The 18,264-nt window shown below is 45.1% G+C and overlaps 1 protein-coding gene across 3 annotated transcripts in view; it reads right to left on the bottom strand.

The window, feature by feature from the left end:
* The window catches only part of LOC144509744 (ATP-dependent translocase ABCB1-like), a 106,179-nt gene that overhangs the window by 68,101 nt on the left and 19,814 nt on the right, over positions 1 to 18,264 (bottom strand). For all 3 annotated transcript variants that reach the window (XM_078238543.1, XM_078238528.1, XM_078238536.1), the window contains exons 5-7: positions 15,000 to 15,048; positions 13,743 to 13,934; positions 13,448 to 13,619 (exon numbers count right to left, since the gene is read on the bottom strand). In XM_078238543.1, coding sequence (XP_078094669.1) covers positions 13,448 to 13,619; positions 13,743 to 13,934; positions 15,000 to 15,048 — 413 coding nt within the window. The remainder of the gene's footprint in view (positions 1 to 13,447; positions 13,620 to 13,742; positions 13,935 to 14,999; positions 15,049 to 18,264) is intronic.

Genomic DNA, 18,264 nt, shown 5'->3' with positions numbered 1-18,264 from the left:
GTATAAACAAAATCAACCAGATGATCAAAAGCTTGATCAGGCCTGAAGTTTTCGCCGATTGGGTGCATGCATTCGGCCTAGAAGCGGGTATGAAACGCTGGTCAATTAACAGGCAGCCAGTGTGAAATGCACGGTTGTAAAGGCTCAACAGTGCCAGGAAGGCTGATAACGGAGGGTGTGGGCTGGCGCTGCTCATGTTCTCCCTCAGGTGGACAGCCACCGAATAGCTGTCTCAGGGAGTTGAGATCTGTTAAAAAAACAAATTGCGATGGAAAAGCGATGCAAAGTGTGTCTGGGCAGCACATTGAAACCTCAGTCCCCGGATATGTTTCTAAATTTTATTTCAGCCAGACATTTCATCGTGCCCTGGCCCGGGGTGGCAGCTAAAACATAAAGGCTGCCTGGCCAATCGCCCGCTCACCGTACAAACAGATGGGTCATGTAAAATTGTGTTCAGTTAACTTCTTAGTTGGCTAAATTGCCTGCTTGATTGTGGGCAGGCACGTTTACAACTCGCACACATGCCCGCTGATAAAAATATTGTGTAAATGCGTGAAGACATCGGGACATGCGTCCGACATCTTCTCGTGCTATTTCAGACGCTTTTGGGGCCCGCCTGCCCAAGGAATATAAAATTCTGGCCATTGGTTTTTTTGGAGTGCCTTCAAGGAGAAAAGCGAGGTAGAGAGTTTTAAGAAGGAATTCCAGAGCTCAGAACTTCTGCTGAAGGCACCAATGGTGGAGCGATTAAGACCAGAATAAGATAATTGTGGAAATCTCAAACGGTTTTGGACTGGAGGAAATTACAGAGATAGGGAGGAGGAGGGGCCCCAGCGGGACTAAGGGATTTGAAAACAAGAATGAGAATTTAAAAATTGATGTATTACTCAACCAGGAGCCAGTCAGCAGAAGAGTTAACTGAGTTGGATGATATTCCAGAGATGAAAACAGGCAGTCTTAGTCATAGAGTCATAGGGGTTTGCAGCATGGAAACAGGCCCTTTGTCCATGCCGCCCTTTTTTAAAACCCCTAAGCTAGTCCCAATTGCCCACATTTGGCCTATATCCCTCTATACCCATCTTACCCATGTAACTGTCTAAATGCTTTTTAAAAGACAAAATTGTACCCGCCTCTTAAAGGGCGGCACGGTAGCACAGTGGTTAGCACTGCTGCTTCACAACTCCAGGGACCTGGGTTTGATTCCCGGCTTGGGTCACTGTCTGTGTGGAGTTTGCACATTCTCCTCGTGTCTGCGTGGGTTTCCTCCGGGTGCTCCGGTTTCCTCCCACAGTCCAAAGATGTGCGGGTTAGGTTGATTGGCCATGCTAAAATTGCCCTTAGTGTTCTGAGATGCGTAGGTTAGAGGTATTAGTGGGTAAATATGTAGGGATATGGGGTTGGGCCTAGGTGGGATTGTGGTCGGTGCAGACTCGATGGGCCGAATGGCCTCCTTCTGCACTGTAGGGTTCTATGATTTCTATGATTCTACTACTACCTCTGGCAGCTCATTCCAGATACTCACCGCCCTTTGCGTGAAAAAATTGCCCCTCTGGACCCTTTTGTATCTCTCCCCTCTCACCTTAAACCTATGCCCTCTAGTTTTAGACTCCCCCACCTTTGGGAAAAGATATTGACTATCGAGTGATCTGTGCCCCTCATTATTTTATAGACCTCTATAAGATCACTCCTCAGCCTGCTACGCTCCAGAGAAAAAAGTCCCAGTCTATCCAACCTCTTCTTATAACTCAAACCATCAAGTCCCAGTGGCATCCTAACCCCTTTACCCCTTCAAAAAACTCAATCAAATTTGCGAGACATGATTTTCCACTCACAAAGCCATGCTGACTGTCCCTAATCAGTCCTTGCATCTCTAAATGCCTGTAGACCCTGTCTCTCAAAATAACTTCCAACAACTTACCCACCACAGATGTGAGGCTCACCGGCCTGTAGTTCCCAGGCTTTTTCCTGCAGCCCTTTTTAAACAAAGGCACATTTATTGCCCTTCAATCTTCAGATACCTCACCTGTGACTATCGATGATTCAATTATTTCTGCTCGGGGACCTGCAATTTCCTCCCTAGCCTCCCACAATGTCCTGGGATGCACTTCATCAGGTCCCGGGGATTTATCTACCTTGACAGCTTATATGTGGTTGAAAGCTTATCTGAAGGTCAAGTATAACACTGAAGTTGCGAAGGGTCTGGTTCAGCCTCACATGCTTGCCAGGGAAGGGGATGGAGTCAGTGGTGAGGGAGCAGAGTTTGTGGCGGGCACTTAAGACAATGGCTTCAGTATTCCCAACATTTAATTAGAGGAATTTTCTGCTCCTTAAATCTGTGAGGCTTAAAGACAATGGAGAGAGGTGATGGTGAGGTAAGGCTGTCATCAGTCTACCTATGGAAACTGATGCTGTGTTTTCAAATGGCGTTCCCAAGGGACAGCATGTACATTAAAAATAAGAGACTAAGGATGGATCATTGAGGGACAATCAATTTTATCATCTCAACAGGTTTGTATTCTGTGGACATTTATCACTACTCCAACATTCAAACAGATCTAATTCAAAACCGGGAACGATGGAAAAGGCCATTCACTCCACCATGCCTTTCTGTCATTCAGTTGGATCACAGCTGATCTCTATCTCAACTCCATTTTCCTGCCTGGTTATGTATCCTTTCTTATCTTTATCAAATAAAAATCTATCAATCTCAATTTTGAAATTGACCTAACCACAACAATTTTTTGCAGGAGAGATTTTTGCAACATTTTGCATGAAGAACTGGTTCCTGATTTCACCTCTGAATGGCTTTCTTCTATTTTAAGATTACTTTCCCTTGTTCTGGACTCCCCACAAAATGCCTTCACCTCCTGTACTTGAGGCAATACAAGCCTAGTCGGCACAACCTTACCCTCATTCATGCATCAGTGATGGGTCAGTTGGTGGCACTTTCACTGCTAAATCAGAAGGTTGTGGGTTCAAGACCCCTCCAAGGTTTGAACATAAAAATCAAGGCTGAAATCCCACTGCAGTACTGAGAGCATGCTGCACTTTTGGAGGTGCTGTTTTTCAGACAAGGGGCAGAATCTTAGGAGAATTTGGCACAGTGTCAGTTTTGGTGAGAAAACTGGTGTGGAACTCTCCAGCTCCACAGGCCAGTTTTCTCTCCAGATCTTGTCCTTTTAACTGCAAAAAGAGGTGGCGTGGTTTGTGCCTTCACTCTGGTAGAATGGTATCTCAGAGCCAGGAACCAACTCCACTTAAAGAAACATTAATCACCCCCGCCACTCCCAATCCACCAGGGAGGTCAATATCTGTGGCCACCCCCCTCCATGAACATCCCCAGCATTGCCCCCCCCACTACCGCGATCATCCCCAGCATCGCCCTCCTTCATCCACCTGCCCCACCCACTCCCTCGAACATTGCCAGCATCCCCATAGTTCTCTGTCTGCCCCCCCACCACAAAGATGAGTCCCTGCATATGATGCTTGCCCCCAGAGCTCACCCCTGGCACTGCTCCGGTGCAGGTTTGAACTGTCAGGTTGGCAGTGCCAACATGTGCTGGGGCATTTCAGGGCACTGCCTGGCCATGTCCCTCTCTCCCAGGGGATATAGTGACCTTTTCACTCCTGAGAGGTTCCCCTCAACAGGTTCATGTCTGGGTGACCCCATTGTAAACTTCGCTGATGTGACATCACGTCAGCGAGGTATAAAAATCTTGTGAGGGTGTAGGCAGGATCTGTAAGGAGAGAAAAGAGCTGACGTTTCGAGTCCAGATGACCCTTCGTCAAAGCTAAAAGGCATAGAAAGTGAGAGATATTCACACTGCAGGGGGAGGGAATGAAAGATGAGTCATAGTCATAGAAACCAGGGGAAAAGAATGGCTGTCCACAGAGAGAATAAAGGGTGTGAATGACCAAATGGCAGAGAAGCTGTAAGCTGTGCCAGATGGAGATGTTGGGGGTGTAGGGGGGTGGGGGGGGGGGGGCAGGGGAATGGGACAGAGGTAGAATGTAGAAAAGGGTAAGCGGGGGAGGAGAAAAGGTGAGGGAAGGGGGATGGAGTAGGGGGAAGGAAAGAGTGGAGGGGGGGGGGGAAGAAAAATGAAGAAAGATAATAAAGAAATAAAAGGTAGAGAACAGTACAAAACTAAATAAAATAGAATGAAAACAAGGTGGGGTCGAGAAAATCATCTGAAGTTGTTGAATTCGATGTTGAGACTGAAAGGCTGTAAAGTGCCGAGCCGGAAACACCAGCTCTTTTCTCTCCTTCCAGATACTGCCAGACCTGCTCAGATTTTCCAGCGTTTTCTCTTTTGATTTCAAAAGTACTTTATTGGTTGTAAAGTGCCTTTGAATGTTCTGATCTAATTAAAGGAGCAAGTTTAGATGAATTAGAATTAAATTAGAATTTACACTGTTGTTTGGATTTAATCTCAGTTGTTTGGATTTAATCTCAGTTGTTTGGGCTTAATGTCAGTTGTTTGGATTTAATATCAGTTTGGGTTTAATATCAGTTGTTCGGATTGAATATCAGTTTTGGATTTAATCTCAGTTTGTTTGGATTTAATCTCAGTTGGAGCAGCCTGGGGAAGGTTTAAAAAGGGCTAATTTAAAAAGGAGGTTTTTTTTTTCAAAACAGGGAGTAGGCCCAGGAGCAGCCTGGGGAAGGTTTTTTGGAGGGTTTAAAAGCAGGCCGACTTTTGAGCGGGCAGCGTCTGGAGCGGGCAGCAGAGTGAGCAGGGAGCAGAGTGTGAGCTGTAAGGGCTTTGGCTCACAGGGCTTCGGCGAAGGCGAGGAAGGTTGTTTGTTTTTCTTCTGTTACACCCCCTTTTTTGTTTTATCTCCCAAAAACTAAAAAGGACATGGCTGGTATGAGTGGGAGGCCAGTATACTGCATTCGGTGTGGGATGTGGGAGTTCCTGGAGACAACTTGCCTCCCGGAAGTCCATATCTGTGCCAGATGTGTGGAACTGCAACTCCTGAAGGATCGTGTAAGGGAGCTGGAGCTGAGGCTCGATGAACTCAGTTTAGTTAGGGAAAATGAGAGATTAATAGATAGAAGTTATAGTCAGGTAGTGACACCAGGGTCTCGGAAGGAAGACACGTGGGTCACAGTTAGGAGGGGTAATAGTCAGAAGGGTGATGTGCTAGAAAGTACCCCAATGGCAGTCTCCCATAAAAGAAAGGGATGGGCAACAGATGGGAGAAGGGAAGGGAGTGAGCAGTCTGTGGAGGGATCCCCTGTGGTTGTCCCCCTCCAAAATAGGTATATTGTTTTGGATTCTGTGGAGGGGGATAACCCTCCAGGGGTAAGCCACGAGGACCAGATCGCCTCCACGGAGACAGGCTCAGGGGTCCGGAAGGGAAAGAAGGGGTTTAGGAGAGCGATAGTTGTGGGGGACGCAATGGTTAGAGGCACGGACAGGCGGTTCTGTGGGAGTGAACGAGAATCCAGGATGGTAGTCTGCCTCCCTGGTGCCGGGGTACTGGATGTCTCCGAGAGGGTAGGAAGCATATTTAAAAAGGAAGGTAGTCAAACGGATGTGATTATACACATTGGTGAAATTGATGTAGGTAGGAAGAGCAGGGGGGTCATACGAGAGAAATTCAGGGAGTTGGGTGTTAGGCTAAAAAGTAAGGCCTCCAGGGTAGCAATCTCTGGACTGCTCCCGGTGTCTAGTGCAAGTGAGGCTCGGAACAGGGAGATTCTACAGTTGAACGCGTGGCTAAAGGACTGGTGCAAGAAGGAGGGTTTTAAATTCATAGATAACTGGGAAATCTTCAAGTCAGGATGGCAACTGTACAGAAAGGATGGGTTACACCTTAACTGGAAGGGAGCACATATCCTGGCTGGGAGTTTTGCTAGAGTGTTTCGGCAGGATTTAAACTAGTGTGGTGGGGGGGTGGGGAACAAAACAGTAGGTCAGTAAATACTGGGGCTGGGGTTGAGCTGGGGGCCAGGGCAAGGCTAGCTAAGAAGAGGAGCACTCTGGAGGAGGATGACCTGAGTGGGCCTGGAGGTCTGGAGTGCATCTGCTTCAATGCGAGGAGCGTAACGGGTAAAACAGACGAACTTAGGGCCTTAATGCTTATGCGGAATTTGGATGTGGTTGCAGTGACGGAAACTTGGTTAAAAGAAGGACAGGACTGGCAGCTGAATATTCCGGGGTATAAGTGTTTTAGGCGAGACAGAGGAGGGGCTAAAAAAGGTGGGGGAATAGCGATATTAGTTAAGGAGCATATTACCGCGATGCAGAGGGTAGACAACTTAGAGGGGTCATGTACTGAGTCGCTGTGGGTGGAACTCAGAAACAGGAAGGGTGCAGTCACTATGCTGGGGGTGTACTACAGACCACCCAACAGCCCACGGGAAGTGGAGGAAAGGATATGTCAGGAGATTCTGGATAGGTGCAGAAAAAATAGGGTTGTTGTAGTGGGGGACTTTAATTTCCCTGGCACAGACTGGAAAGTGCTTAGAGCTGGGGGTCCGGACGGGGAGGAATTTGTAAAATGCGTACTGGAAGGTTCTTTGGAATAGTATGTAGATAGCCCGACTAGAGAGGGGGCTATACTGGACCTAGTTCTGGGAAATGAGCCCGGTCAGGTCGTCAAAGTTTCGGTAGGGGAACATGTGGCAAATAGTGACCACAACTCTGTTAACTTTAGGATAGTAATGGACAAGGATGAGTGCTGTCCTACGGGCAGGGTGCTAAATTGGGGGAAGGCTAACTATAGCCGGATTAGGCAGGAATTGGTGGATGTTGATTGGGAGAGGATGTTCGAGGGTAAGTCCGCGTCTGGCATGTGGGAGTCTTTTAAGGAACTATTGATAAGGCTGCAGGATAGGCATGTGCCTGTAAAAAGGAAAGATAGGAAAGGTAGGATTCGAGAGCCGTGGATAACCAGGGAAATTGAGGATCTGATTAATATGAAAAGGGAGGCGTACGTTAAGTCCAGGCAACTGAAAACAGATGGAGCTCTGGAGGAATACAGAGAGAGTAGGAAAGAACTCAAACGGGGAGTTAGAAGGGCAAAAAGAGGTCACGAGATGTTCTTGGCAGGCAGGATTAAGGAGAATCCTAAGGCATTCTATTCATACGTTAGGAACAAAAGAGTTGTCAGGGAGAAAATCGGTCCTCTCAGGGACAAAGAAGGGGAATTATGCTTAGAACCCAAGGGAATAGGGGAGATCCTAAATGAATACTTTGCATCGGTATTCACGAAGGAGAGGGGCGTGTTAACCGGGAGTGTCTCGGAGGGAAGTGTTGAGAAAACCGTTAGAGAAAATCTCCATTACAAGAGAGGAAGTGTTAGGTTTTTTAGGGAACATTAAAACTGACAAAGCCCCAGGGCCTGATGGCATCTATCTTCGACTGCTCAGGGAGACGAGAGGTGAAATTGCTGGGCCTCTGACGGAAATCTTTGTCTCTTCTTTGGACACGGGTGAGGTCCCGGAGGATTGGAGGATAGCGAATGTGGTCCCGTTGTTTAAGAAGGGTAGCAGGGATAACCCAGGAAATTATAGGCCGCTGAGCTTGACGTCCGTGGTAGGGAAGTTGTTGGAGAGGATTCTTAGAGACAGGATGTATGTGCATTTAGAATGGAACAATCTCATTAGTGACAGACAGCATGGTTTTGTAAGAGGGAGGTCGTGCCTTACAAATTTGGTGGAGTTTTTTGAGGAAGTGACAAAAACGGTTGATGAAGGAAGGGCCGTGGATGTCGTCTATATGGATTTCAGTAAGGCATTTGACAAAGTCCCACATGGCAGGTTGGTTAAGAAGGTTAAGGCTCATGGGATACAAGGAGAAGTGGCTAGATGGGTGGAGAACTGGCTTGGCCATAGGAGACAGAGGGTAGTGGTCGAAGGGTCTTTTTCCGGCTGGAGGTCTGTGACCAGTGGTGTTCCGCAGGGCTCTGTACTGGGACCTCTGCTATTTGTGATATATATAAATGATTTGGAAGAAGGTGTAACTGGTGTAGTCAGCAGGTTTGCGGATGACACGAAGATGGCTGGACTTGCGGATAGCGATGAGCATTGTCGGGCAATACAGCAGGATATAGATAGGCTGGAAAATTGGGCGGAGAGGTGGCAGATGGAATTTAATCCGGATAAATGCGAAGTGATGCATTTTGGAAGAAATAATGTAGGGAGGAGTTATACAATAAATGGCAGAGTCATCAGGAGTATAGAAACACAGAGGGACCTAGGTGTGCAAGTCCACAAATCCTTGAAGGTGGCAACACAGGTGGAGAAGGTGGTGAAGAAGGCATATGGTATGCTTGCGTTTATAGGACGGGGTATAGAGTATAAAAGCTGGAGTCTGATGATGCAGCTGTATAGAACGCTGGTTAGGCCACATTTGGAGTACTGCGTCCAGTTCTGGTCGCCGCACTACCAGAAGTACGTGGAGGCGTTAGAGAGAGTGCAGAGAAGGTTTACCAGGATGTTGCCTGGTATGGAGGGTCTTAGCTATGAGGAGAGATTGGGTAAACTGGGGTTGTTCTCCCTGGAAAGACGGAGAATGAGGGGAGATCTAATAGAGGTGTACAAGATTATGAAGGGTATAGATAGGGTGAACAGTGGGAAGCTTTTTCCCAGGTCGGAGGTGACGATCACGAGGGGTCACGGGCTCAAGGTGAGAGGGGCGAAGTATAACTCAGATATCAGAGGGACGTTTTTTACACAGAGGGTGGTGGGGGCCTGGAATGCGCTGCCAAGTAGGGTGGTGGAGGCAGGCACGCTGACATCGTTTAAGACTTACCTGGATAGTCACATGAGCAGCCTGGGAATGGAGGGATACAAACGATTGGTCTAGTTGGACCAAGGAGCGGCACAGGCTTGGAGGGCCGAAGGGCCTGTTTCCTGTGCTGTACTGTTCTTTGTTCTTTGTTCTTACTATCCTAAGTATTGGGGGCAAGCATGTTGCAACTAGTCTGTCAAACATAATTGACTGCTATATTGCAGAACTGCATCCATTCCCCTTTCAGCCAGCCACCACACCCTCCTAGGCCAATAAATATTTCCTGAGGTGCACTGCACACAACTGAATTCAGTACTCCAAATACGGTCTATTATATAAACATATCGTCTAGATATGGGCAATATCGATAGGAAAATGGTCATTCTAAATTGCTCTGAACATTATTTTACCAGCAATATTAATCAGTTTGGGGTTGGTTAGTTCAGGTGACTAAATGGCTATTATATGGTTCAGAATAATGCCAAATATGTGAGTTGGATTCCCATTCCGGCTGAGGTAGATTTGGGACCTGCCTCATTGTCCTGTTCTGAAAAGTGGAAGGTAAACCATGCTCACAAAAACAGCCAAGAAAAACAGTTCAGGTTGAAGCATTAACAGAGATTGAGCCAGCAACATGCTTTTGGACAGAGGACACAGACCATACCGTTAATCAATTTATATTTGCAGGCTAATATTTTCATGTTGCAAATTTGTTTTATTTTTGTCATTATTCAAAGTTTAACTTGTATTTTATAATCACCAGTGCAATATATAATGACTGAACATACAAGGTAACTTGTCAGGAGAAAATTGTCAGATCAGATCAAACAATGAGGCCTGAAACTTCAATGATTACCACCTTGTCTGGGTAGGCAGGGCTAAAGACCCAGAAGAATCACCTTAAAGCCTCAGACCTGTTGCCGCTCCACATTTCTATGAAAGAGGTGACAAAAGAGCAAGAGAAACTCCTAGCAAATTCTGATATACTATCTGGAAAATTACACAAGGAGTAAGTTTGTTTTGGCCCCCAAATGAGGGTCGGAAGTGCCAACCTTCACTTGTGGTAGCACTCTCACTACTCAGTCAGAAATATGAGCACATGATTAAGGCTGTTTTTCATTGTAGTACTTAAAGGACTGCTGCTGCTGTGAGATTTTAACCAAGGCCCCATCATCCCTCTTTTATGAATATAAAGGTTCCTATGACATGAAATAAAGATAAGGGGAATTCTCCCTGTAGTGGCCAATGGTTTGATTGATCTGTGTTTGATTATTTTATTCTGGTTACTGATCCTTGTTCATTGTACTTGATTGCTTAAGTCTTTGGTTGGAACCAGTGAGCAAATGAAACTAAGATGTTTCTAGAGAAACTCTGAGCTAAGGCAAGGGTGTGTATAGAAAATCTTGTGAGATCTATGATACTTTAAAAATACTATAATTATACCTCTTTGGATTTATGACTATCATCTCCGCACTGTTCTGAAATAATTTCAAGATAAGGAATATAGCAAACTGACAAATTAGTAACAAAATTGATGATAAAGATGGTTGACAAAAGTTTAACACTGGCGGATCCTCCCATGACTTGGGTCTGAAGGATTTCGGGTTCAAGACCTACTTACTTCAAGGATGGACAGTCCAGATTTAGTAGTGATTCATAAGAAAGAAATACTCACGAATTGTCTCGGAGCAAAATGCCAATAAATATTTGAGCAAATCATAGAAGGCACATCTACATTTGATATGGCACTCAAAGAATATTTGGGGCCAAAGGAAAGTGCAATGATCAAATGATTTACATTTAATCAAAGATGCCAGGGAAATTATGAGCTCATTAAACTATACATGGCAGCATTGTGGCAATTGACTTCTACATATAAATTTTGTATGTTAACCAATGAACTAATTTGTGACCAAATAATTGAAAACATTTCAGATCCATAAATTAGGAATTATCTCCTCATGGAGGATGATGATTCAACTTTGGAGAAAGTAATGGATATACAAATCAAATCTACCATTTTACTTTCAAAAAAGTTGCATGACTTATAGAATCATAGAATCCTACAGTACAGGAGGAGGCCATTCGGCCCATCAAGTCTGTACCGACCACAATTTCACCCAAACCCTATTCCTGTAACCGCATGTATTTACCCTAGCTCGGCCCCCTGACACTAAGAGGCAATTTAGCATGGCCAATCCACCTAACCCACACATCTTTGGACTGTGGGAGGAAACTGGAGAACCTGGAGGAAACCCACGCAGACACGGGGAGACTGTGCAGACTCCGCACAGACAGTGACCCAAGCCAAGAATCGATCCAGAGTCTATGGTGCCGTGAGGCAGCAGTGCTAACCACTGTGCCACCATGCCACCTATGATTCTATGACTAAGGGTCATTGATATAGCTTGCCAAAGCAGCTCAAGTTCAAGGGTTATGGAGGAGATCTCAGCAACAGTTGTCAACAATTACCCTGTCATGGTTAGAGACCTTCAAATTGTGATAATGCTCATTAGTCATAATGCCATGTCCAGCGTCCAAAGAGGCTTGTATAGTGCAAGAAACAATACTTTTCACTGTATACTAATACATGTGACAATAATAAATTAAATCAAAGCAAATCAAAATGAATCTGTTAAAGTGTTTCGCACCTCTACAACCATCCCCATTACCAACAAAATCATGGCAACAACTCCAGCTGATACTTTAGGAAACATGCAAGCAAATCATTTTTTCTTGCTTGTTGTCCCCGGTCTATATGGTAAATGGCCAGAAATTGCTACAACAAATTCCGTAACCACCGCTTCAGTCATTAACATTCTAGCCAGATTATTTACAAAATGGGGTTTGCTGGAGACTATCACTACAGGCAATGAACTGCAGTTTGTTTTCAGTCAGTTCACAGTTCCTAGCAAGATACAGAATTCACCACCATCTGCCATCACACCACAACCTGCAATTAATTTATATCTTCAAACGATTCAACAGGGTGATAAAGGACAGCCTGAGAGCGAGTATGTCAGAGTGGAAAACATGTGGGCAAACCATTCACATCCTACTGCACACATATTGATCCATGTCACACTCTCTGATCAGAAAGCCCCAGCTGAATTGATAATAGGTCACAACTTTCACTCACCATTCTAAAGCCATCGCCACCAGTTAATCAGAACAAAAGCTGATAACATTTCAAAGGGACAAGATAAAGCAAAAGCATACTTTGACAAGCAAACAGGCACAAGGATACTATGGTCTGAGGTTGGAGATGAGAATTGATTTAAAGGATCAAATTCCGATCACAAACTTTCATCATGAGCCAAGCCTCATTATGTATTCTTGGCTTATATCCATTAGACTATTGACACAGCTGTGCCCCAGAGAAAGTATTGCTTTATTGACAACACTTGCTCTCTGCTCTTTAGTATTAATGTATTATGTTTATTTGCAAAAGATAAGACGTTTCATGTGCTTGAAGTTTTGAATATTGATACTTTCAAGGGTCTGGATGATTGACACTTTTATAGAGCTAAAATGAAAGGAGTATTTTAAAATAAAATATAACGTTGTAAATAAATTACTTTTTAGAAAATATTTTTCACACATCCGATTGATTCTACAGGGTTCGTTGGTTCTGTATCAACAGCACAGTGGGTGAAAAAGGAATGGAAATGGCTTGGCATGGAGCGTATGAGGGACCATGAATTGGATGGGGGCATGAGTTGGCATGAATGGAGCAGGGGGACTGTGTGAGATGTGAGAGGTGAAAGCTAGAGGGCTGTTCTTGCTGTCATCATTACAGCTGGGATGAAATCCCAGATGACAATGGCAGGTCTTATAGACAGCACAACTTGGCAATTGGCAGTCCCATGGCTGTTTCCAAACTGTTTCTGGGGATGGCATTCCAAAGTCCAGTCAGCATCTGTGTCATCATCTACCCCCGCTCACCTCACCCCCCCCAACTGGAACAAAAATTCAGCCTGTGCTGCCACTTTCTCCCAAGGTGGCAAGGTGGGCATGCAGAACGCGGCCGGAATTTTATCACTGTTCACGCTGGCAGGATTTTTCCATCTCGCCGAAGTGAACAAAGAATTGGCTGGCCGCCAACTTTTCCGACCTTGCTGCAACAGGAGTGTGGCATGAACAGGCAGTAAGATCACGCCCCTCGGCTCCAACCACTCACTTCTTGGATCAAAATTCAGGCCATTAGAACAACACTGAGCATTCTGTTTATATCAATACTCCAGGTTTACTTCACAAGGTGATGTTATTTGTGTTCTACCCTGCTTTATTCATGTACTTCATTTTTTTCATAAGCATTTTATTTTGTTAGCACTGGAGGCGACGGCCTAGTGGTATTGTGGCTAGAATTTTAATCAAGAACCTCAGCTAGTGTTCTGGGGACCCGGGTTTGAATCCCGCCACGACAGGTGGTGGAATTTGAATTCAATAAAAAAGCTGGAAGTAAGAATCTACTGATGATCATGAAACCATTGTCGATTGTCAGAAAAACCCCCATTTGGTTCACTAATATCCTTTAGGGAAGGAAATCTGCTGTCCTTACCGGGTCTGGCCTATGTGTGACTCCAGATCCACAGCAATGCGGTTGACTCTCAACTGCCCTCCAAGGGCAACTAGGGATGGGAAATAAATACTGGCCAGCCAGCGACGCCCATGTCCCATGAATAAATAAAATAATAACTTACCTTAGACCACAGCACAGCTGATAGTGCAAGGAAGGGACTGGCAGCCAGAATTACCAGAGTCAGCTTCCAACCCTTTGCAAAACCAATTATTATGCCTCCTCCAAAAGTTGCGGTGTACTGGAACAAAAGTCCAATCTTATCACCAATTCCTTCATTGATTTTGTTGATGTCACTGGTCATCAAAAAAATACAATAAATTCCAATGCAATTAAAATTCTACTTTTTACAGCAACAAAACTTTTTTGAATAAAAATGCACTTATCTATTCAGTCTGGAAATATAATATAATTCGTACGCTGTCAGACGCGTGTTGAGTTGTCCAGCTGGGTTAATATCAAACCAGCCAATCTCTTTTCTCAGTAATGTCTGAAAAAATACCCTTCTTAGTCTTCTTGTCTGTCTTGCTGAAGTCAGAACCCAAAAGGAAACTTGGATGTATGCACATAGTAGTGCTCCTCCTCCAATTGCAACATAGTAATAGGAAAACCTAAGATGGAAACAATAAATGTTTATTTTCTGGAAACAAACACAATTCCTCTTCGATTAAGGTAAAAATTCCCAAAGCAGTGAAGGACAACAATGGGTTAACTCCTTATTTGAGCTTCCGCTGGAGTTACACATTTTGATGGGAACAGACCATCACATTGTTCGATGGAGAAGTAAGGCTCGATAATCATGTATCCTGCACCTACAAAGGGGGAAGGGGCAAATACCTGATGACCTAAAGAACCAGACAATGGAAGGAGCTCAGCTCCCAATGTGGTGTACATACAAAGAATCAGAGGTGTGGAAGACTGGTATTCCAAAGATCCATTCTGAGCAGGAAATTGGCTACTTGTGTCTTTCACGGAGAGCCCTCTCCTTTTTAAAAAGGGAATATCAAGGGTGAGATCACAAATTGCCAATCAGAACTCAAAGTTTGGAGTGTTGACAAATTTGGAAAACGAGTTGGCCAGGCCAGCAATAGAAATGGAGCAGAAATCTGAGGATACCATTGTTTCTGCAGGCACAGGAGTCAGTAGTGTCTGATAACTCCATCGAAGGACCTTCAACACCACTGGAAGACCAAGACCAGTCGAGGGCTGATTGTAAGTATTAAGTTAGGATATAAAGTTAAGTACTAAATTAGGAGCAGGATGTGGGTTTAGCCTCTATTGGAACAGAGTCCTGGCTAACATATCTCTAGTTGCAAATGTAATTCGTGATTGCTGAGTGCAAACCATCTTTGAGGGCTATGAGTAATTCAATAAAAGGAATGTGAATTATCAGAAGAAACTTGTCTCACTGACCATTCTGTTCAAGTCATTCACTTGTGAACCTGATGTCACAAACCTGAGCATGGGGAGGGTCTCGGAGGGAAAAATGGGTACTCCCTGCAGCTGGTTTGATTTTGATTTAGATATTCTTTAGAGTGAAGAACTGAGAGTTGTAATGTCTGCAAGTATGTATGTCACTTCTAAATATAGTTTTTTATAAATCTGATAATTTAGGGAATGCAGTGGATTTGCAAATATATCTGCCCGCTGTACAATATTTTGAATATTGCACTTACATAGCCATTTGTTCTTCAAAGGGTGTCTCATCACATTCCGTCATATTTACTGCAATAAAGCATGATAAAAATACAAATAAATGACAGAAAGCAAAAAATAAATTATTTCTATTGTTTCTACACTGGGAAATTGTACTTAAATAGTTAGAATCACTATTATTAGATGAAAATGTGCCAAATAATTTATGTGAAGCCATTTACAACGTTTGTGCCTTTATATATTGTTGGTGATTATTGTGTTGAGATAGTCATTGTTCTGTTTGTTTAATCTAAACATTGCAAATGGTTACTTACTGTTAGTTATGCTTCAGGTTTAGGTACATATAAAATGCTCAACTAATGTAGGGTGGAATTCTCAATTTTGGACACTCAGACCAGTGGTATGTGGAAATGTCAGCTTTGAGGATGAGGGGGGCAGTAGACAAGTGCAATCTTTCGCTTTTCAGCTAATTAATTAGACATCAGCGAAGAGTTTGGCCATTCTCATGGCGGGGTGGGCAGGAAGTTGCTCTCCCATTGTTACTAGGTTGAAGGTCGTGGCGCTATATTTAAATTTAAAGCCCTTTCAGCCATAGCTTGAACTGAAGAAGTTGGCAGATATGAACAACCACATCCAGGGATGTATGAAGGTACCTCCAGCATTGCCTTTTCAGGCATTTTGAGATAAATGCACCGCTGGCAAAACACCCATGGTCAGGTCAATGCTCGTTGTTGCAGTGGTCCATGTTCACCAGCCTCTTAGCTTTGTAGAGGCCCCGCTGCCTCTTGTTGCCCTTTCTTCTCCTGGCCCTGAGCCAAATGGCAACAGGCCTTCATTCTCCTCATCTGGACAAGAACCACGACTAAGACAGCACTCCTGCAGCCTGCATCATCGACACCTCAGTGGATGTGTGAATGAATTGAAGTGAAACATTTAGTGAGCATGGCCTTTACAGGTCTCCCTCCATGTTAAAGCCAGCAGGAAAGTGCTAAGCCCTTCATGGCATCCAATTCCACCTCTTCCAGGTAATGGACCAAAGATGGATGTTCCTCCTGTCCATGTATGAATGCAGATGGGGGCATTGCTCTTTGCCCAGGGTGATGACAGCCATGTGCAAGAAATCACCCTATGACATTATTCCACCTATCTCCACCCTCAAGAAACTATAAAGAGACCATTGCCTGCATGCTCCCTTCTCAGCCATGACCATTCATCCAGGAGGATAGGGGATGCAGTGGCATCGTGGTATTGTCACTCGACCAGTAATCCAGAGACCCAGGGTAATGCTCTGGGGACACGGGTTCGAACCCCACCACAGTAGATGGTGAAATCTGGAATCGGTAAGGAATCCCAAATTAAAAGTCTAATGGTGGCCATGAAACAATTGTCCATCTGGCTTACTAATGTCCTGATGTGGAGATGCCAGCGTTGGACTGGGGTAAGCACAGTAAGAAGTCTCACAACACCAGGTTAAAGTCCAGTAGGTTTATTTGGTAGCAAAAGCCACTAGCTTTCGGAGCGCTGCTCCTTCGTCAGGTGAGTGGGAGTTCTATTCACAAATAGGGCATGTAAAGACACAAACTCAATTTACAAAATAATGATTGGAATGCGAGTCTTTACAGGTAATCAAGTCTTAAAGGTACAGACAATGTGAGTGGAGAGAGCGTTGAGCACAGGTTAAAGAGATGTGTATTGTCTCCAGACAGGACAGTTAGTGAGATTTTGCAAGCCCAGGCAAGTCGTTATGGAGGTTACAGATAGTGTGACATGAACCCAAGATCCCGGTTGAGGCCGTCCTCATGTGTGCGGAATGTGGCTATCAGTCTCTGCTCAGCGACTCTGCGCTGTCGTGTGTCGTGAAGGCCGCCTTGGAGAACACTTAGCACTCAGCACTTCACTGTACCATAAGCCCACGGATAACCTCACGATGCTCCACTTCTGCAGCTTCCACCCTAAACACGTTAAAGAAGCCATCCCCTACGGACAAGCCCTCCAGATACACAGGATCTGCTAAGGTGAGGAGGATCGCAACAGACACCTCCAGACACTGAAAGATGCCCTCATAAGAACAGGATATGGCACTCGACTCATCGATCGACAGTTTCGACGCGCCACAGCGAGAAACCGCACCGAACTCCTCAGAAGACAAACATGGGACATGGTGGACAGAGTACCCTACATCGACCAGTACTTCCCTGGAGCAGAGAAGCTATGACATCTTCTCCGGAGCCTTCAACATGTCATTGATGAAGATGAACATCTTGCCAAGGCCATCCCCACACCCCCCACTTCTTGCCTTCAAACAACCGCACAACCTCAAATAGACCATTGTCTGCAGCAAACTACCCAGCCTTCAGGAGAACAGTGACCACGACGCCACACAATCCTGCCACAGCAACCTCTGCAAGACGTGCCGGATCATCGACATGGATGCCATCATCTCATGTGAGAACACCATCCACCAGGTACACGGTACATACTCTTGCAACTCGGCCAACGTTGTCTATCTGATATCATAGAAATCATAGAAACCCGACAGTGCAGAAGGAGGCCATTCGGCCCATCGAGTCTGCACCGACCACAATCCCACCCAGGCCCTACCCACATATTTTACCTGCTAATCCCTCTAACCTATGCATCTCTGGACTCTAAGGGGCAATTTTTTTTTTTAACCTGGCCAATCAACCTAACCTGCACATCTTTGGACTGTGGGAGGAAACCGGAGCACCCGGAGGAAACCCACGCAGACACGAGGAGAATGTGCAAACTCCACACAGACAGTGACCCGAGCCGGGAATCGAACCTGGGACCCTGGAGCTGTGAAGCAGCAGTGCTAACCACTGTGCTACCGTGCCGCCTATATATGCTGCAGGAAAGGATGTCCCGAGGCATGGGGAGACCATGCAGACGCTACGACAATGGATAAATGAACACCGCTCGACAATCACCAAGCAAGAGTGTTCTCTTCCTGTTGGGGAGCACTTCAGCAGTCACGGGCATTCAGCCTCTGATCTTCGGGTAAGCATTCTCCAAGGCGGCCTTCACAACACACGACAGCGCAGAGTCGCTGAGCAGAAACTGATAGCCAAGTTCCGCACACATTACTTACAAAAAGAATGACTAATGTTCCCTAGCCTGGAATATGTTAACCTCTACTTCTTGCGCTATTTTATCTGGACCATTATTCCACATTTTTAAAGCATATCTCTCCTTTAGAGAATAGTGGGGGAATGGTGGAAAGATTCATGGGCTGAATATCAACATGTTGAACCAGATTATGAATGC

The sequence above is a fragment of the Mustelus asterias genome, chromosome 2, assembly GCF_964213995.1.
Source record: "Mustelus asterias chromosome 2, sMusAst1.hap1.1, whole genome shotgun sequence".
Lineage (NCBI taxonomy): Eukaryota > Metazoa > Chordata > Chondrichthyes > Carcharhiniformes > Triakidae > Mustelus > Mustelus asterias.
The sequence above is the reverse complement of the archived record's forward strand: the minus strand, read 5'-3'. Positions and strand labels throughout refer to the sequence as shown.